Source organism: Trichomycterus rosablanca, chromosome 21 (genome assembly GCF_030014385.1).
Source record: "Trichomycterus rosablanca isolate fTriRos1 chromosome 21, fTriRos1.hap1, whole genome shotgun sequence".
NCBI lineage: Eukaryota > Metazoa > Chordata > Actinopteri > Siluriformes > Trichomycteridae > Trichomycterus > Trichomycterus rosablanca.
In genome coordinates this window covers 3,946,990-3,969,270 of record NC_086008.1, presented here as the reverse complement: position 1 = coordinate 3,969,270, position 22,281 = coordinate 3,946,990, and the positions used below count along the sequence as shown (strand labels likewise).

General features: G+C 42.5%; 1 protein-coding gene across 1 annotated transcript in view; it reads left to right on the top strand.

Moving 5' to 3' along the window:
* prodhb (proline dehydrogenase (oxidase) 1b) overlaps window positions 1-14,399 on the top strand; it is a 31,892-nt gene extending 17,493 nt beyond the window's left edge. The window contains exons 7-13 of the mRNA XM_063017907.1: window positions 4,016-4,097; window positions 5,684-5,776; window positions 7,618-7,764; window positions 10,135-10,310; window positions 10,768-10,866; window positions 13,171-13,259; window positions 14,182-14,399. Of these exons, the coding sequence (XP_062873977.1) occupies window positions 4,016-4,097; window positions 5,684-5,776; window positions 7,618-7,764; window positions 10,135-10,310; window positions 10,768-10,866; window positions 13,171-13,259; window positions 14,182-14,372 (877 nt within the window). The 3' untranslated portion in view covers window positions 14,373-14,399. The remainder of the gene's footprint in view (window positions 1-4,015; window positions 4,098-5,683; window positions 5,777-7,617; window positions 7,765-10,134; window positions 10,311-10,767; window positions 10,867-13,170; window positions 13,260-14,181) is intronic.
* Window positions 14,400-22,281: the final 7,882 nt, after the last annotated feature.

The window sequence follows — 22,281 nt, the reverse complement described above, 5'->3', positions numbered from 1 at the left end:
TGATAAGTGATGAGATAACTGGAAAACAACCCTTAACAAGTTTTGATGGAGCAGGATCCAAAACACAAGTGGAGCTTCGCATCCCTGTTAAGATCTCAGATAGGTCCAAAAGAGACACAGGTGAGAACTGAGACAGAGGCTGGGTAATAAATTGAGATGAGATAGGCGGAGAAACAGAGATGACAGGGGAAACTGTCAGAAAATTGTGGATATTCTCAACTTTTGTTTGAAAAAATGAGAGGTAAGAGTTACACTTGTCAACTGTAAAGGAATTGGTAGTATTGTCAATTGGTTTGAGAAGTTTATTTATTGTGGAAAAGAGAGTCTTAGGATTTGTTGATCCAGCATGTATGAGTTCGGAATAGTAAGTGGATCGGGCTTCCGTAAGAGCGTCTTTGTAATGTTGAAGATAATCAGAATAAATCTGATAATGTACTGTTAGACCGGTTTTCTTATAAAGTCTTTCAAGCTGGCGTTTACGGGATTTCATTTGGTGAAGCTCAATTGTGTACCATGGTGCGGAATGACTAAATGAAACAAATTTGGTTCTCAAAGGAGCCAGCTCATCAAGACATGAGGCGAGTATGTCATTATAGTAATCGACAAGGTCAGATGAATTACTAGACAGTACAGGACAGACAGACATCTTTTTAACAAGAGAATCTGAGAAAGCAGAGGGAGAGATATATTGAAGATTCCTGAAGGATATTTTACGTTTAGCTCTAGTGATGGGCCTAGTGACCTCAATGTCCATGATGATTGTCAAATGATCAGAGACAGTAAGGTCATGGCTGGACGGCTGATGAACTAGGACACCAGTAGAGCAGACAAGGTCAAGAGTATGACCTTTTTTATGAGTTGGAAAATGTATATGTTGTGTGAAATTAAAACACTGTAACAATTCCAAAAATTCCCTGGCAAATTTACAGTTGTTGTCATCAATATGGATGTTAAAATCACCCATAAGCAGTACAGAGGATGAGAGGGCACTAAGCTGGGTTAAAAAATCTGAAAAATCAGAGAGAAAGGAAGCGTTTGGCTTTGGCGGACGATAAACTACAGCAGTGACCAGAGGAGTAGGCCCTGACAACTTGAAAGCCAGGTGTTCAAAAGAAAGAGCAGCAGGAAAAGACAAAGTGGTTATTTTAATATCATCCCTATAGACTGCAGCAACACCACCACCTCGCCCTTCCATACGAGGTTCATCAATATACGAGTATCCCATTGGCGTGGTCTGATTTAACGTAAAATAATCCAAGGGTTTATGCCAAGTTTCAGTGAGACAGAAAAAGTCTAGTTCACTGTCAGATATAAATTCACTGAGTACAGTACTTTTTGTGTTGAGTGAACGAACATTAAGCAATGCCATTTTCAAGTGGTATTGTTGTGTAGTTGGCTGTGAGGAACGAGGAAGAGAACGGAGATTTGCTAAGTCCACTCCGCGTTTCCCATCCCACTCCGTGGACAGCGTTGTCATGGAGACTACACCGCTACTGGTGTGCAAGGCAGCAGCGCTCTGATGACGTGTTTGCGGAGCGACAGTGCGCACGGCTGACCAGAAGGATGGAATAGCGTTACCGTTTCGAAGATAAACAAGCTTTCTCCGGGAGCCCCTGTGAATATAACGAGGCCGGCGAAGGAGTCCAAGCTGTTTGATGACTGAAATACACGATGGAGTAGTGCAGTTGTTGAACTTCATCAGCTGGTCAACGGAATAGTTCAACATCGTGCCGATCCCAGGAAAACTCATCCACCGTTCACCACCGGCCGCAGACGCGATGTACAGTAGAAAGAACAAAAAGTATCAAAAGCACAAATAAAAGTATCAAAAGTAACATAAAAGAAATAGATCCACAAGGTGTGTAAAAAGATGAAAACGAAAAACGATAAAAATACAATAAAATACGGTAAAATACGGTAACGGTAGCGGCAGCCAAATGCGCCAGCGTCCACCATCACCATGGCAAAATGATGATTAAACGCGAGGCAAACTAAAGCCCCAGTGCCAAGTACCAAGTGCGGGCTAATTTGTACAGTAATTTGGTCAGTACAGCAAATGGAGAGTGATTTTAATCTTTCAGGTCCAAAGTCTATCTTACAAAGTGTCACAGAAAAGTACATTTCTACTGTAACTGCCGGTTTAAACATCACTGTATCAGCTAAATACTGAAACCTATTTAGAATAATCTACATAATAATAGTCTCCAATCTTTTAACTTTGTTGGGTTGCAAATGCCAGCTACCACCTATCAGCCCACCAGCAAGGTACAACCAAACTAAACTGTCAACCTCAGAGAGATAAAGAAAGCTTTTGTTAATGACACCCAGCTGCTTGTTGTTCCTGCAATAATGAGGACTAAACTCTGATTGGTTGGGTATGGAGGTCTGCTCAGGTAATGCAAAAGCTGAAGGACCCACCCATAATTTCTACCCAAGCCTCTTCCTAGTGTGGTTTGCGATTTTAACACATTTAGAAGTTCATTACCTGTCACGTTATATGAAATCATTTACAAATATCTTGTCCGGTGTAATATGACACACTGGGGCTGGCATGTGTATTCAGTGTCAAATTATATCATAAGATTATATAAAATGACAGACCTGCGATTAAACCGTCACGTCATCAATCACAAAAACATAATTCTGTTGATTTATCCTACCAATCGAGATGCCCTACTGAGCATGCACACATCTGTTTCAACTCGTTTAGGGAAACACATTTAATTTTGTGCTATAATAACATATAGATCTATCGAGATGTGCTGCCTATAGTGTATGATAACATACAGATCTATCAAAATGTGCTACCACTACTTATAATAAGATAGGCATCTATTGAGATGTGCTTCCTATAGTTTATGATAAGATATATTTATTTATCAGGATTTTAACGTGTTTTACACACTTTGGTTACATTAATCACAGGACAGGTAGTTACTGGCTACTCAAGATTCATCAGTGTAAGTCTTTAATGTCAAACACAGTCATGGACAATTTTGTATCTCTAATTCACCTGACTGTACGTCCTTGGACTGTGGGAGGACCTGGACCGCCCCACTTGGGGACTGAACCCCTGACCTTCTTGCTGTGAGGCGACAGTACTATCCCCTGAGCCAACAGATGGATATAGACCTATTGAGATGTGCTACCTATAGTATATAATAAGATACAGATCTATCGTGATGTGCTGCCTGTAGACTAGTTTTAATAAGCATAATTCGATAAAACGTACAAATATTTACTATATCTATAAATTTGCTATGGTAGGACATTTCGATAAGGTAGGACAAATTGACAGAACACCGGCATAATGGATTAATGGTGGCAATGTTATGACATAATAAAACACCATTTAAAGCGAATAAGGAAAGTTTGAAGCAGTTTGTGGCTGGATAAAAAAGAACAACTAGGAATGCCAATTCTTTAAAGTAAACATACGGTAAGAAGGATATTTTCCTCTCCGTTAGCATCGGAACGGTCAGACTTACCTCAGTAAAGTGGTACATAATTTAATGTAAATAAGTTAATATTTTAAACGATAGCTTGTTGAATAACATGTTCATATAACCAAGTCACAGTGTAGTAGCTGTTAGCTGTAGTTGTGTTATCCTCTGCTGTCTAATACTGGTTGATTTCTCCACTCTTCTCTGCTCTGATTAACTTCCTTCATCCAAAAACATGTCCAAGATGGATGTGAGTGAATGATTGAGTGAGTAAATGTAAAATTATATCCTGCGATTGTCTGGCGCCATGGCAAAAGAGTGTATTCCTGACATGAGCCTGCTGATTCCGGGACCTGGTGCAGAATAAAAGGATTCATAAAAGATAAATGAGTAAGTAAATGTGATAGAACAGTTTGACAGTGTTACCTGTTGGTAAGTCACAGACTAAAGACTGTTAGTTATTAGTGGATCTGATTTCTCATCAGTTCTTATGATGTGTACGATATCCTGAAGTGCTTTTTACTGTACACACAAATATTGAGGCTGAATTTGTATCTTTTCTCTCATATAAGAACCATCGACATGCTGGACTGGTACAGTCTGATCGATGAGAGAACGAAGATATCCGATCTTCTAGTGGTCCCCAACCTCAAAGTATGTGCCAGCAAGACACCGATATCTTAAGTGGGGCTGAAATAAAGAGAATTATCAAATTTATTTATTTATTTTGCCATTTACTGGCCATCACAAGCCCAGAGAAGCTCTTTGACAGTTTGACAGTAATTAAATTTAAGGTAGACCACCAGACCACCCTGCGTTTTTAATGCATACGCTTACTGCTACCTGCTGTCATGAAATTACAAGAAGTCTTTGTCAGGTAATCAGAATGAAAAATGTGAATATATTTTAATAGGGTGGCACAACGAAGGGATGCACCATAGAACGAAGAACAAAAGTTAAAACAATAGTATGACTTGTCCATCCCATTGTTGCCTCTGTGCTTTGTTGAGGTATGCAAATATTTTTATACCTGGTGCCAAATTATCTGTAACGCTGGGCTAGGACAGAGCAAGGGGGCGGACACACACGCAGAGATGTTATTAACAAAATGTTTAATAATAACAAAACAAGACAAATGAACACAAGTCCACACAATGCTAAACATACTAAGCTAAATGCTAAGCTAATCTAAACACATGAACATAAACCTGAACCCTAAGCTAAACAAGAATTAGACTAAGACAAAACATGAACAAGAGCATAGACTAGATAAGAGCATGGACTGATGGACGGACGGACGGATGGACTGACTAACAAGAGCATAGCATAACAAACCAAACCAAATTAAATCAAAAGATACCAAACCAACATGACAAGCGCAAGGTCATATGCCTCCTTATATGGGTGCACCCAATCAGCAGAAGACCAATCACAAAAAAGGGGCGTTGGCTCAAGACTGTGAGCTCTCCCAGGGACAAACTCCACATGCTCAGGGAGCACAGAAAGGCTGCATTCGTGACATTATGACTAAGAGGACGTGACCTACTGTATGTGTTGTCTCATATTTATACTCTAGCACCCCTGCCCATATTTTCGTGGCTTGAGATCTACGATTTTTAGTCGACTGGTCATTGTGATCAACTTTTAAATGCGCTTCAGTTCCAATATCGACATTCAGCATTACAGGGCAAGTGACTGAAAAATCACACTGACCTTATTCTGATGATTTGCTCTCGAATGGTGTCAGTCAGATTTATGTAGTCTGGACAGTAGCTGCTGATGCCAATTCTCAAGCAGCTTCCAAGTGTTCATCAGTAAACGTGGGCCGATATTTAGACTTAATTATTTTCATGTGGAAAAAGGCTGATTTACACAGGTAGGTTGATCCAAAAATGCTGTGAAATATGTGGCACATTTTCATACGTTTGGATATTTTTCCTCATCCAGCAAGTTCCAAAATTGTCCAGCAGAGGCGCTCGACTTCATACAAATGTCAGATTCAAAGTTAAAATTTCTCTGTCAGCTTCTTTATTTTATCTGCATTTTATATACTGCCCCAACATTTTCTGATTTGGGGTTGTTCATTTAATTACAACTTTTATTTATTTAATATTATTAGTTGTTGAGCTAACTGACCATTTCTAACCCATTTTTACCAGAGGTGCCGATTTTCTGTGTTTTACCAGTTATAACCTTGACTTGATCTTTAAGTTCCATTTTTCTCTCCCTGGATAAAACAGACAGGCCAGTTGGAGCCTCTTCTGAGGAAATTTACAGAGGAAGAGGAGAAGCAGATGAAGAGGATGCTCCAGAGACTCGATGTACTGGCTATAGTGAGTCTCGGGGAAGAAAGCTGTGTTTTTCAACCGCTTAAGGGTTTTACACAGCCCCTTCATGCTTGTTATAGGTCAACAGGTTCTGCTCCGGTGGTTCGGCAGCCAGGCTGATTTGCTGGGGAACAAGGGAACAATGGCCACAGGGTCAGGGCGGTCTGTTATTACAAGTCAGCGGGAGGTCAGGAGTAGTTACCTCTCGGCCTGTGCGCGGCGAGGATTACAGAGCGGGTTCTGAACACAAGGTCACAGCGACTGCATTATCCAGGAGCCAATTTTAATTTACTAGGAGAAATCAATTAATAATGTACAAAATGATTAAAAATGAACCAGTCGATGGCATTTCAGAAATTAATTGCATTTCCTTTTAAAGTGCTTGCAGACCTGCAGCTAAACCCATCTTGTCGTTAGACTGGCTTTAACAAGATGTAAAATAACTGTTCTTTACATGGTTACTTAACCTTTATGTTCCTTTGGGGTCAGAAATCTACAGTACATTAATAAAAGAATGACAAATCCTATTATCTTATAATGGTATACACCGATCAACCATAACATTAAAACCACCTCCTTGTTTCTACACTCACTGTCCATTTCATCAGCTCCACTTACCATATAGAAGCACTTTGTGTATTTCTCTACATACCTTTCACCCTGTTTTTCAATGGTCAGGACCCCCACAGAGCAGGTTTTCATTAGGTGGTGGATCACTCTCAGCACTGCAGTGACACTGACATGGTGGTGGTGTGTTAGTGTGTGTTGTGCTGGTATGAGTGGATCAGACACAGCAGCGCTGCTGGAGTTTTTAAACACCGTGTCCACTTACTGTCCACTCTATTAGACACTCCTACCTAGTTGGTCCACCTTGTAGATGTAAAGTCAGAGACGATCGCTCGTCTATTGCTGCTGTTTGAGTTGGTCATGTTTTAGACCTTCATCAGTGGTCACAGAATGCTGCCCACGGGGCACTGTTGGCTGGATATTTTTTGTTGGTGGACTATTTTCAGTCCAGCAGTGACAGTGAGGTGTTTAAAAACTCCAGCAGCGCTGCTGTGTCAGATCCACTCATACCAGCACAACACACACTAACACACCACCACCATGTCAGTGTCACTGCAGTGCTGAGAATGATCCACCACCTAAATAATACCTGCTCTGTGGTGGTCCTGACCATTGAAGAACAGGGTGAAAGCAGGTTAAAAAGTATGTAGAGAAACACATGGACTACAGTCAGTAATTGTAGAACTACTAAGTGCTCCTATATGGTAAGTGGAGCTGATAAAATGGACAGTGAGTGTTCAAGCTTTCCTTTTTGTCTTTATAGAGCTTGCTTTGTGTGATAAGGGGCACAGTCATGCTGGAACAGGAAAGGATCTTCCCTAAACCGTTGCTGCAATGCATATCATTTTCATTGTGGAATTGATTTATTACACCTGTAAGCAAATTAAAAGGGGTAAAGTGAGTCCAGATGTGAGGGCAGTTGTAGCCTAGTGGTTAAGATACTGGGCTAGTAATTGAAAGGTCACTGGTTCAATCCCCACCACTTCCAGGTTGTTGCTGTTGGGCCCTTGAGCAAGGCCCTTAACCCTCAATTGCTTGAACAATATACTGTCACGGTACTGTAAGTCGTTTTGGATAAAAGCGTCTGCTGATGTTTTATGGAGAGGCGGTGGTGATTCTGCCAAGGTGCTGAACTATTGATCAGAAGGTCACAGTTTAAGCCCCATCACTGCCAAGTTGCCACTGTTATTCCCCCGAGCCCATTTTTCTTGATTACTTGCATTGCCGCCTCGGATAAAACATATCAGCGTCTGTTTAATTGTGTTAAATGTGTTGCTTAGCACGCGGTGGAGAACGGCGTGAGGTTGATGGTGGACGCAGAGCAGACCTATTTCCAACCCGCCATCAGCCGCCTGACTCTGAAGATGATGCGCATTTTCAACAGAGACAGACCTGTCATCTTCAACACCTACCAGTGTTATCTCAAGGTTAATCACACACCCACTGACATTCACTCACCAGCACACACACACACACGGGTGAAAATAAAGAACAATATATTAATATGAATAGGCTAATATAGTCTGGGGCTTCATTTGTAGATGTAATCTATGAGGACTGAAGGAAAATGAGATCTACTCTGCAGTCTGTGCTTCAGTAATGGTTCTATAATACAAGTATGTGGTGTTTGAGAAGGCTGTGGAGGGTGCTTAAGGTCATTCGCAGGTCCATCACCATGCTTGAATAACTTAAATCAGGGCTTTTCATATTTTTTCCAAGCGACATACTTTTGTCCATGATTTTTACTGTGACCCAGGCAACACAAATGATGCATCAAAACAAAACACAAAAATAAATATAATTAATTAATATAAATGGTGGCAATCTGGTCCCACTGTGGTTTACGATGTAACATAAATCCTCCACAAGGGGGCATGTGTGGAGGGAAGTTCATTATGTGTTTATGTGCCTGTTAAAAGGAGTTCATTTAACTACTATTATTTTTATCTTCAACCCATTTTTTTTGGCTTGTGACCCACCCAGGGTTTGAAAACCCCTGACTTAAATAATACATTATATAAACATCCTGAAATTAAGGAACTTTAGCAAAGAATATTTGCACCATAGGGTGCACCTGGTCCCATTATTACATATCAACCACTGTACAATATTTCATCAAGCATAAATCCTTCCAGATGTATAAAATCTGATAAAAATGGACCTATTACTTATAAGCATATAATGATGGGTCATTCAGTTATGTACTATTGTTGATTTGATGTATTTACGAACCCCCTACTTGACCTCTTTGAAACTCTGTTAGTTGTCTCATTCTGCTATACTAAATGGTAAGCATATAGTCTTTATTTAAAGCTTTACCACCTATTACGATACAGCATCATATCCTAATAAAATGGCACATATACATTAAAGAAAGACAAGTACACACGCCTGAAACCATAAAAGAAATTCTTACACAAGACAACACAAGAAGCCGCTCAGGTGGCACAGCAGTAAAAACACACACTGGAACCAGAGCTGGGATCTCGAATACATCGTATCGAATCTCAGCTCTGCCTGCCGTCTGAGGCTGAGCGGCCACATGAACAAAGATTGGCCTGTTGTTCATATGGGCGGGACTAAGCCGGATGGGGTCTCTCTCTCTCATGACTGGTGCAATTATGGCCTCTGCTGGCTGATTGATGGCGCCTGCACAGAGATGAGAAAAGAGTGCTCTCAGGGTGTGTCTCTCCGTACACAACGCTGAGCTGCACTGCACTTGTCAAAGTGCAGGTGATGAGATGCATACGGCTGCTGCCCACATGTCGGAGGGGGTGTGGGTTTGCTTCGTTCTCCTCAATCAGAGCAGGGATCGGTATTGGTGGAGAGAAAGCATGATGCAATCGGGCAATTGGACGTGCTAAAGGGAGAAAAAGGGGAGAAAATGCATAAAGAAACTATATAATGAAACTATAAAATGGGCACAAAATATAAATACAAGATAAAATAAGCAGACAGAATCATAATACCTATCGTGGCATAAAATGACGTTAAACATGGCATTAAAATCCCAATAAATAAATACATTTACAGCTACACTGTCATGTAATTAACAAAAGGGGTGCACAATTTGGGCAAAAGCATCTTTCTACTATACAGCCAAAGTATGTGGATGACCTTCCCCTCAAGAGCATGTCCATAAACTTGAACTTGGACACCGTTTTCTGGCTAAAACCACATTTATGCCTCTGCGAAGGCTTCTCGTGGATTTTGGGGTGTTTTTGAGGGGCAAAAGTTAATTCATTTGGGAGGACAGGATGAGAATGTGGATGTAGATGAGAATGCCTGGCTCACAGGGCTCTGTCCAGACTTAGTCATGGTGGAAACAGCCTTCCCTAAACTGTTGGCATAGGGTTGGAAGCATGTTTTTGTATAGTTGATTTTATACACCTGTTAAACCCTCTGAACTCAATAATTAGCAGGAACATCCACTAACAGTACCTTTGGCCATGTGGTGTATTCTTACCAAGGGTGCTCAGGTGGCACAGTGGTAAAATATGCCAGTCAACTACTGCTTAGATCCAAGGTTCGAATCTCACTAGGCTATCAGCCGGTCAGGCATCTTTACAGACGTGGTTAGCTCTGTCTTATGGTGGACTTGTTAGTGTCAGTCCAAAATCCTTAAAAATAAGAAGGGTTGTGTCAGGAAGGGCATCTGGTGTAAAACTGAACCAAGTCAGATATGGGGACCAAAATGTGGCACTGTGGTGACACCTAACAGTACAGGAGCAGCCAAAAGATGATGAAAAAGAGTATTTTTTAAAAGAATTGCAGTTGTGAACATTCTGTTCCTGCAGGAAGCCTTTGAGAACGTATGTGTGGACGTGGAGCTGTCCAGGAGGGAGGGCTGGTGTTTTGGTGCCAAACTGGTAAGAGGGGCGTATATGAACCAGGAGAGAAGCAGAGCGAAGGAGATCGGGTACGAAGATCCTATCAACCCAGACTACGAATCCACAAGCCACATGTACCACAGGTCTGCATAACTTTACTGTCACAACAGTGCTGTTAAATCCTTAATTCTGGTTTGCACTATATGGTCAAAAGTATGTGGACACCAGACTATGAACTTGTTGGACATAACATTATACAACCACTGGCATTAATATGAAGTTGTCCCTCACCTTTCCACCCCGATTGCAGTTTCTGATCCTCTAATGAGTTTTTCCAGAAGCTTTTGGAGTGTTTCAGGAATTTAAAAGGTCAGGCAATGATGTTGGATGAGCAGGCCTCACTCACGATAGCTGTTCCAATTCATCCCAAAGATGTTAAGTAAGGTTAAGACCAGGGCTCTGTGCAGGATACTGTAGTTTACATTTACATCTTCAGCATTTAGCAGACACTTTTATATCCAAATTGACTTACAGGACTGTGACTGTATATTGTCTAAGCTATTGAGGAGCTAGTTTGCTTAAAATGCTAACTCTGTGCAGATGTTTGGACTACGTACTGGAGGAGATCGGGAGGAATGGAAGAACCAGTGTGATGGTGGCATCGCACAATATCGACACAGTGAAGCACACCATCCAGAGGTACACATACACATTTGGATTAGCTCTGATCCTAGTGATCTCTTTACATAGACACATTTTACATCATTCTACACTCCTGAGAAGAAGCCATGTCTAAATTCTTAAAGGCCTTAAAATGCTCTTACTGAGGCGCCTTAATTCTGAGTGACAATCTGACTGAATAAGCTTAGTAAGATAAAACTGTGGTGACGTAACTTGTGTCTAAATAATCTGCCTTAAGTTTGATGTCTTATTAGAATCCTCTCTACATGGGCAGCTGATCAGGTAGGCAGTAGGCAGCCAGGCAGCTCACCAGGATTTCAGACAGACCCATGGACTCCACAAGACATCTGAAGGAATCCCACTGCTCTGTGTCCGGCTCAAATGGCAACATTTAATTTGTTCCTGACAGACAGACAGACAGACAGACAGACAGACAGACAGACAGATAGATAGATAGATAGATAGATAAATAGACAGACAGACAGATAGATAGATAGATAGATAGACAGACAGACAGACAGACAGACAGACAGACAGACAGACAGATAGTTTATTTATCCCAAAGGAAATTATTGAAAGTTTTTAATAAACAGAAGTATGCTGTTCACATTTTGGAAGATGATTCTTATGTTTTGGCTCAGCAGTGTATAACACACACACACACACATACACTTTCTTCACCAATAAGAAATGTTCTGTGCCCTGAGTAAAGTAGTTCTGCCCGAGTCTCAGCAATCAGATCCTGCGATTTATCACCGGCGGCAGCTATTAGATCAAAGAATTTTCTAAATAAGCCGGATGAAGCCGGATGATAGATGCTACCCGGCGAGGCGGTTATAGTGTGCAGGAGCGTCTGGTGAGTGCTAATCTCGTGATGCGATGGTTCCTTTAGGGTTCCACTCCATTTCCCAGAGCGCATGTCACTGACAGAGTCACCGGTGTTTAATAAAACCTCTGGGACGATGGTGGCCTAGTGGGTAGAGCTTTGGGCTATCAATTGAAAGGTTGAAGGCCTGAATCCTGGCTCTGCCATGCGGCGCTTCTAACCCTCTGAGCTCCGGGGTTGGTGTACATTGGCTGACCCTGCTGTCTGACCCTCGCTTCTTAACAAGTCGGGATATGCAGAAGGAGAAACTCTAGATTGTCTCTCTCTGCGTCCGAAATCGCATACTTATATTTACATTTTCAGCATTTAGGAGTCGCTTTTATCCAAAACAACTTACAGTACTGTGACAGTATACAGTCTAAGCAATTAAAAGTTAAGGGTCTTGCTCAAGGGCCCAACAGTGGCAACAGGGGAACAGTGGGGCTTGAACCAGTGACCTTCCAATTATTAATCCTGTACCTTAACCACTAGGCTACAACTGCCCCGATATGCAAAAGCAGTATGTGAATGTGGGTGGTGAGTCCGAATATGTAGTATTTAAATTCATATCCTCAGTGCCACCCAAAAAACACTCACTGAATGCACACTAAACAGGGTTCACCTCTAGGTAGGTGGAATTTTGTTTGTTTGTTTATTAGGATTTTAACGCCATGTTTTACTCTTTTGGTTACATTCATGACAGGAAACGGTAGTTTATCTTCACACAAGATCCATCAGTTCACAAGGTTATATCCAACACAATCATGGACAATTTAGTGACTCCAATAAACCTTAACTTCATGTTTTTGGACTGTAGAAGGAAACCGGAGCACCCGGAGTAAACCCACGCAGACACGGGGAGAACATGCAAACTCCACACAGAAAGGACCTGGACCACCCCACCTAGGGATCGAACCCAGGACCTTCTTGCAGTGAGGTGACAGTGCTACCCACTTAGCCACCGTGCCGCCCTGACACCCAAGTACCTGGAAGAAGCTCATTACAAACAGTGACCAAAAATGAGAATCAAACCTGGGGTCTCCGGGTCTCATGTTGTTGTGTGGCACCCACTCTACCAGCTTTGTCACCAAGCTATTCCAAATTGTGTTGAATGCAGTTAAAGTGCAAGTGGGATGCTCTAGCAGATGTGTGACTACTTCTATACTTCTGTGCTCAGAGCTTGAGTGTGTTTATCTCCAGTCTGTCATGACAAAGCAGATGAATGGAAATCTTGCCTAGTCAATGCATTTTTGGCAGTACGACCATGTTTATGACGCATGAGTATCGTGTCTAATGAAAGTGCAAACAGATTCAGTTCAGATTCAGACTAATTTGTAGGCATTTTCGACCCCTTCGAGAGTACAGATGTATAAAATGATTGTGGTTCAACAGGATTGTGTTTGCACCGTTTGTCTCACGATGTGATCCTAGCTTTATTGTTGCTTTTTTGTTTATAGGATGAATGAAATGGGACTTGCACCCACTGAGAAGAAGGTTTATTTTGGCCAGCTGCTGGGAATGTGCGACCAGATCAGCTTTCCTTTAGGTATCTTCAACACATACACACACACACACACTGTTATGCAGGTAACACCGTCCACCTCTGGGCTTCTGTGTTTTCCACTCGTTTATGAGATTGGATCCTAGCAAATAAGGGTTCTAACATCTAAAGACCTTCATCTATCTCACACTCCTCCACCCTACACCCTGTAGATTTTATGCCCACAGGATCGTACCATACGTTGCTATTTCTATCATTTCTATCAACATACAGTGTGAAACGGTCCAGATATGGACTCCAGAAGACATCTGAATGGATCCTGTGGTATCTAGTTCCAGAAAATTTCCATTTTACATGTACATTTTCGGCATTTAGCAGACGCTTTTGTCCGAAGCGACTTACAGTATACAGTCTAAGCAATTGAGGGATAAGGGCCTTGCTCAAGGGCCCAACAGTGGCAACCTGGCAGTAGTGGGGCTTGAACCAGCAACCTTTGGATTACTGGTCCAGTACCTTAACCACTAGGCTACAACTGTCCATAAGGATTTAGGAGAAAGCTTGTTGGATTACACCTGTTAGCAACTGTTGTGGCTGAAACACATGAATTCAATACTCTGAAGGGGAGTTGTAGCCTAGTGGTTAAGGTTCTGGACTAGTAATCAAAAGGTTGCTGGTTCAAGCCCCACCACTGCCAGGTTGCCACTGTTGGGCCCCTGAGTCCGAAAATGTAAATAAAGGGGTGTCCCAATACTTTTGTCCATATAGTGCACTTCAACTAGTTTATCATAGTTGATCATAAAAATTTGGCCCATAAGTCACTCACATTGATCATGTAAACTACGAGTAACTACCATCAGCCCAAAATGTAACACACCCCTAACAGTCACATGCACTTTTTTGGGTTCTAATGTTTTGGCTCATCATTGTAACAGTTATATAACAGGTTTGTTTGTGTGTGTTTGTGTAGGTCAGGCCGGTTTCCCGGTATATAAGTACGTTCCGTACGGCCCGGTGAACGAGGTGATCCCGTACCTGTCCCGCCGAGCTCTGGAGAACCGGGGGGTGATGAGGGGGGCGCAGATGGAGAGAGAACTACTATGGAAGGAACTCGTACGCCGCATCACCACCGGAGAACTGTTCTATGTTTCGACTCTGTAAAATTAAAAGTCGTGTCTTTCACTATAATATTCACTGTGTGGTCAAAAGTATTTGGACACCACGTCTAACATGACTCGAATGTTACCATGAAGACACGGTTTGATGTGAAGGAACTCGAGAGGCATGAGAACCATGACCACAGCCCTATTAACGACAATGGGATGCATTGGAACATCGATCGCAAGCCAGGCTTTCTCATCCAGTGTCGCTTTGATTAAGTGGGTGCAAAGAGGAGGTGACATATTAGTACCTATGATTTTGAGACAGGAACTCCAACAATCATGAAGGGTGTCTACATACTTTTGGCCATAAAGAATAAGACCCATGTTAAAGCAGCCATGATGTCATTATGCTGTAATAGACTTATATATATATATATATATATAGACATATATATATATATATATTTTTTTTAATGTCTCTTAAAGGGAACCCCTATTGGCACACAGCTGGTAGTGTGGGTGGCACACAGAAAAACACACCCAGAGTGTCACGTGGGAAGAAAGGGACACAAATGCAGAAGCAAAATTATATAAAAAGGTATTTTATTAATTTATTAAGGACAACAGAAAAGGTAAACAGCTAACATAAAACAGAACAAAAAGCAGTCGGAAACTCCGATGGGGACTGCAAACGCAGCTAAATGAAAAATGCCAAAACCGAAACTAAGAAAGCGGGACGCGAACCCGGGTCTGAGGAGTGACTGCCGGGAGCGTAACCACTGCGCTATAGCTGCGCAGAAAAAGGGAGCGCGCGAGCGCCCAAAGCGCTCCGAAGAGAAGGTGGAGGAGGGAACCTCCGCAGAGCGCTAGCCCCAGCACAGCGGTAGGCTAGCGCGGGTCTTGATCGGCGTGCTGTGGGTCGCGGAGCTGAAGCACCCCGATCTGAAACAAGAGAAAAAACAAACGAGTAAAGTTAGGCAGGTACCGAATGCGGATTCGTACCGGGGCTACTACCAGCGCTGAAACACAGCGCTGAGTGAAACTGCTAATGCTAATGTTAGCGTTTAAAGAAACAGCAATACGAAAACTGCCCAGCAACTATAAGAAAGTTGGGCAGCTGTAGACTGTGGATTCGAACCAGGGATGTTGGCGTAACTACCGCTTGCTTTCCGGAGTCGCCACCCAGCGGTTGGAGAAGCCAATGTTCAGATTAACTAATGGCTCTGAGACCAAGGATACTACCAGCGTTGATAGACAGCGCTGAGTGAAACCGCTAATGCTAACCGCTAGCGCTTAAAGAAACAGCAGTTCGAGGACTGCGCGGCGTCGCACCACACTAGTTCTAAGAAGTAGAAAGAAAATCCTGACTACCTCAAACCTTGCGGTTTTACGCACCCTAATGGCCTAGTGCCACCAGGGGTACCACCTACGGCTACAAACAGTGTGGACGAGCTGCCACAAGAGACCAAAAACAAACAAAGGTGCGACACCCGCTGCTGTGTGGAGCTGGCTTAAATAGTCAGCTCCACAGCTGCGGGTGATCAGCACTAATTGGGAGGCCTGATATAAGAGGCCTTTGTTTCCTGAGCTCTGTAACGTCTGTTTCGCTGGGAACCCGGGGCACGTTCACCAGCTACCACAGACCTCGTTATACAGAGGACTTGGGTTTGATTGACACCTTCGGTTTTTGTCTGTAGAGTTGAGCATGTTCTCCATGTGTTTGTCATAGATCTTTATTTATTGAATGTATTATTTATTTATTAGGTTCTTCTTCACTTTTATTTGACATTAATCAGCAGCCTGGATTTTTTAGTTAAAACTGATTCTTAATAAATTAAAAATATTTAATTTTTGTATCTGAACGTCTGTTTTTTTCATCTGAAGTTGAAAAAAGGAAGATTTCCAATTTCCTTTAAAGAACACAGTGTCCACTATTAGAAAACCTCAGCTTAAGCTCAACTAATCCTTTCATTTGATGTCCAGCTGCTCTCCGCTTTACAAACAGCTATCACCTGCTCATAGTACCAAACTATAAATCCAAATAAACAGAAAGAAGCTTGGAAAACTACACTGATCAACCATAACATAGACCTTCATCAGTGGTCACAGGACGCAGCCCACGGGGCGCTGTTGGCTGGATAATTTTGGTTGGTGGACTATTCTCAGTCCAGCAGTGACAGTGAGGTGTTTAAAAACTCTCCACTCATACCAGCACAACACACACTAACACACCACCACCATGTCAGTGTCACTGCAGTGTCACCCTGAAGAACAGGGTGAAAGCAGGGTAAAAAAATATGTAGAGAAACAGATGGACTACAGTCAGTAATTGTAGAACTACAAAGTGCTCCTATATGGTAAGTGGAACTGAAAAAATAACTAGTGGGTGTAGAAACAAGGAGGTGGTTTTAATGTTATGGCTGATCAGTGTATATAGACAAAAGTATTGGGACATCCCTTCAAATTTTTTAATTCACATGTTTCAGCCATAACAATTACTAACAGCTGTAACAAATCAATTATGTACAGAAAATTATGTTCTGCAAATTTGCAGCAACAGTTTAGGGAAGGTCCTTTCCTGATCTAGCATGACTGCACCCCTGTGTACAAAGCAAGCTCTATAAAGACATGAAGAAAAGCTTGATTTAAAGAAACTCCTGACCTCAGCCCTACTGAACAGCTCTGGAATGAACTGGAACATCAATTGCAATTCTCTTTTGACTGAATGGACACAAATCCTCACAGATATACTTCAAAGTCTTGTGAGAAGCCGTCTCAGAAGAGTAGCTGCTGTTCTAGAGGTCACTTTATGTTAATACTATTTGTTTTTGAAATGAGACGTCCAACATGCTTGTGGTCAGGTGTCCAAATACTTTCTGATAAGTTGGTTTACTACTATTATTTTCGGCATTTAGTAGACGCTTTTATCAAAAGCGACTTACAGTACTGTGACAGCATACTGTCTAAGCAATTGAGGGTTAAGGACCTTGCTCAAGGGCCCAACAGTGGCAACCTGGCATTAGTGGGGCTTGAACCAGCGACCTTTGGATTACTAGTTCAGTACCTTAACCACTAGGCTTCTTCCCTTTTCTACGTTTTACTCCTCTTCATCTCCGGGCCTCCTCCTCCTCCTCCTTCACCGCCGCCGTCTCTCTGCACCATTACTCTTTCCTGCTCCTCCAGCGCTCCGTCATCCATCTTTCCGGCACCTTTACGATGCTGACAGGGCTCCCTAAAATGTCAGAGCACCCAAACGAGTTTGCTGCCTGTGTTTATACACCGCCATCATTCTTCATCTACGGCGGCAATCATGAGCGTGGCCCAGGCGGCGATAAAGAACCCTGTCAACATTACGCTCTTAACGATGCTAATTCATGAACAACAAAGCGTTGACTTAATCATCTACATTACAGGCTAAGTTTATTAAAGTGAGTATTGAAATTTTTTTCCTTAGAAATTCAACAACTGGGTCATTTTTTACCAAGACAAAGAACTACCTAAATAACGATTTGACAGAGTTAATAATTAAACATCAGTCAGTTTTGGACTAAAAATAATGAAAATGTGTCATGAATGTGCAGTAGGGCTGTTGAAGCTTCTCCTTGCGGTCATACACATCCTCCACTCTGCAGGGGCTTTGTTACAAACTTAAAAGCATACTGTATAATTAATCCCATTTTGTGGATTTTATACACCTGTTAGCAATGATGGGCTTAAACACTGAAACTCAGCTGTAGCTTAGTGATTTAGGTACTGGACTAGTATTCTAAAGGTCACTGGTTCAAGCCCCACCACTGCCAGGTTGGCACTGTTGGACCCTTGAGCAAGGCCCTTAACCCTCAACTGCTTAGACAATACACTGTCACTTTGGATAAAAGCGTCTGCTAAATGCTGAAAATGTAAATGTAAACTCAACAATTAGTCGTGGTTTTGAGATACTTCTGGGTCTATAGTAGCTCAGCGGTTAAGGTACAGGACTAGTAATCAGAAGGTTGTTGGTTCAAGCCCCACATCTGCCAGCTTACCACTGTTGGGTTCTTGAGCAGGGTCCTTAACCCTAAATTACTTGCACTGTATACTCTCATTTATAAGTCGCTTTGGATAAAGGCATCTGCAGCTGTTTTTGTGACACACACACACACACACACACACACACACGTATGTTTAGATCATTCTACATCACCAGATTAATTATATTTCTGGCAGGTCCTCCTTATTCTTCTGTGTGGCTTCTCTGTGCTCTGGGTTGGTTTGACTGCAAACAAGCATTACAGTTGAAAAGTCCAGGAAATTCTGGACAAATTTTAGAAATCAGATTAAAAAATTGATCTTTTAAAAGTCTGGCACAGCGGGATATTCCGCTAGCACACCAGCGCAGAGATTCTTAAACTCGGCGTTGCCACCGGTCAGCTGGGCGGCATCTAGCGGGCATAATTGGCAGTGCCTGCAGCAGAGACTAACTGGCCACCGTGTCTGCTGGGGTGGGATGAACGGACTTGATCAGCAGATAGCGAGGCACCTGTGTAGAATGCATGGGCGAAAAGAAGGGGTCCGCTAAGGACTGCGCACGGGTCGGAGGAGGCGTGAGCAGAAATATACTCTCCTCAAATGCAATCGGGGATCCCCCAGCAGCGGAAGACAGATTGACTACTCTAAATCGAGGGAAAAATGGGAGAAAATGCATAAATAAAATCTTTAAAAAAGTCAAAGCAATTTCTAAAGAACTTCAGGTCACATGACCATTGCCCAAACACTTGTCTATAAGTACAAAGTCCATGGAACAGTAGTCTTAATGCCAAGGTTGGGGAGAAAACCCAAAATGTCAATTTTTAGACCAAATTTGTCTGGAAATATGTCAAATTTGATCCACTAAAAACAGCATCAGTCCAAGCATGTGCTCCCGGAAAGGTGGGCGTGGCACGTGCACATGAGTTCCGAGTTCTGAGGCAACACAAATAATGCATCTAAACAAAACGCAAAACAAATGATACTTAATTAATTAAAATGGTGGCAATCTGGTCCCACTGTGGTTTACAAGATGTATTGTAAAGCCTTCACATAGGGACAAATGTGGACAGGTTAATTTTGTGTTCATGTACCTGTTAAAAGTCGTTTATTTAATTATTATTATTTTTTTCAGTTCATCTATAATCGGAACAAATTCAATCAGATTGAAGGAAATCTTTGCATGCACACACAGCCAGTAACCAGAAGTATATCTGGAGGAGAAAAGGTGCGGCGTTCAAACCTGACAGCGGTCCCGGTGGTATTTCTCTCTGCGGCTGTTTTGCTGTCAGTTGACCTGGTACAATGGAGAAAGTGGACAGAATAATAAAAGAGAACGATGACCTCCAAAAACTTGAATCTGTAATGGAGCAGGGTGTTGCAGCGAAATACTGACCCAAAAATACAGGGATTGGACAAAATAACTGAAACACCTGGTTTTAGACCACAATAATTTATTAGTATGGTGTAGGGCCTCCTTTTGCGGCCAATACAGCGCCAATTCGTCTTGGAAATGACATATACAAGTCCTGCACAGTGGTCAGAGGGATTTTAAGCCATTCTTCTTGCAGGATAGTGGCCAGGTCACTACGTGATGCTGGTGGAGGAAAACGTTTCCTGACTCGCTTCTCCAAAACACCCCAAAGTGGCTCAATAATATTTAGATCTGGTGACTGTGCAGGCCATGGGAGATGTTCAACTTCACTTTCATGTTCATCAAACCAATCTTTCACCAGTCTTGCTGTGTGTATTGGTGCATTGTCATCCTGATACACGGCACCGCCATTGGATGCACATGGTCCTCCAGAATGGTTCGGTAGTCCTTGGCAGTGACGCACCCATCTAGCACAAGTATTGGGCCAAGGGAATGCCATGATATGGCAGCCCAAACCATCACTGATCCACCCCCATGCTTCACTCTGGGCATGCAACAGTCTGGGTGGTACGCTTCTTTGGGGCTTCTCCACACCGTAACTCTCCCGGATGTGGGGAAAACAGTAAAGGTGGACTCATCAGAGAACAATACATGTTTCACATTGTCCACAGCCCAAGATTTGCGCTCCTTGCACCATTGAAACCGACGTTTGGCATCGGCACGAGTGACCAAAGGTTTGGCTATAGCAGCCCGGCCGTGTATATTGACCCTGTGGAGCTCCCGACGGACAGTTCTGGTGGAAACAGGAGAGTTGAGGTGCACATTTAATTCTGCCGTGATTTGTGCAGCCGTGGTTTTATGTTTTTTGGATACAATCCGGGTTAGCACCCGAACATCCCTTTCAGACAGCTTCCTCTTGCGTCCACAGTTAATCCTGTTGGATGTGGTTTGTCCTTCTTGGTGGTATGCTGACATTACCCTGGATACCGTGGCTCTTGATACATCACAAAGACTTGCTGTCTTGGTCACAGATGCGCCAGCAAGACGTGCACCAACAATTTGTCCTCTTTTGAACTCTGGTATGTCACCCATAATGTTGTGTGCATTGCAATATTTTGAGCAAAACTGTGCTCTTACCCTGCTAATTGAACCTTCACACTCTGCTCTTACTGGTGCAATGTGCAATTAATGAAGATTGGCCACCAGACTGGTCCAATTTAGCCATGAAACCTCCCACACTAAAATGACAGGTGTTTCAGTTATTTTGTCCAACCCCTGTACATTAAAACTGGTTCTGGAATTGCTAATTCAAATAAAATTAAGCTTTTGGAATGTCTGAACCGTAATTTTAAAAAAAATTACTGAGCTAGACTTAGTTGGGGAAAAGAATATGAGGGGAAATACACTGATCAGATTAAAACCACCTCCTTGTTTCTACACTCACTGTCCATTTTATCAGCTCCACTTACCATATAGAAGCACTTTGTAGTTCTACAATTACTGACTGTAGTCCATCTGTTTCTCTACATGCTTTGTTAGCCCTCTTTCATGCTGTTCTTCAATGGTCAGGACCCCCACAGGACCACCACAGAGCAGGTATTATTTGGGTGGTGGATCATTCTCAGCATTGCAGTGACACTGACATGGTGGTGGTGTGTTAGTGTGTGTTGTGCTGGTATGAGTGGATCATAAACACCTCACTGTCACTGCTGGACTGAGAATAGTCCACCAACCAAAAACATCCAGCCAACAGCGCCCCATGGGCAGCGTCCTGTGACCACTGATTAAGGTCTAGAAGATGACCAACTCAAACCGCAGCAACAGATGAGCGATCGTCTCTGATTTTACATCTACAAGGTGGACCAACTTGGTAGGAGAGTCTAATAGAGTGGACAGTGAGTGGACACGGTGTTTAAAAACTTCAGCAGTGCTGCTGTGTCTGATCCACTCATACCAGCACAACACACACTAACACACCACCACCATGTCAGTGTCACTGCAGTGCTGAGAATGATCCACCACCTAAATGATACCTGCTCTGTGGTGGTCCTGTAGGGGTCCTGACCATTGAAGAACAGGGTGAAAGCAGACTAAAAAGGTATGTAGAGAAACAGATGGACTACAGTCAGTAATTGTAGAACTACAAAGTGCTCCTATATGGTAAGTGGAGCTGATAAAATGGACAGTGAGAGTAGAAACAAGGAGGTGGTTTTAATGTTATGGCTGATTGCTGTATAAACTGAAATGTATTTATTTTAATATTAGACTGTTAAATGCGGTGCTTTAATAATATCCTTCTCATAAAGATTTCATGTTGAAGAATAAATGATATACTGTATCTGCATATGAAAGTGTGGTTAAGTGTTTTTTGTTTTTTTTCCACCAGCAGAAGGAACCTAACCGCTGGCCTCTAATAAGCAGCTATTGTTTCATGTAATGGATTTTCTTTATCTTCTGGTTCACAGGCCGGTACGTCCCTCATGCCAAGACGTCTTCGGTGGGCATGGAGTGGGCGCTAAAATGAGCTTTGTGTATGGCTGAAGTGCTGAAATGAATTCGGGGGTCTCGCAGTGGGTAAAACGTGATA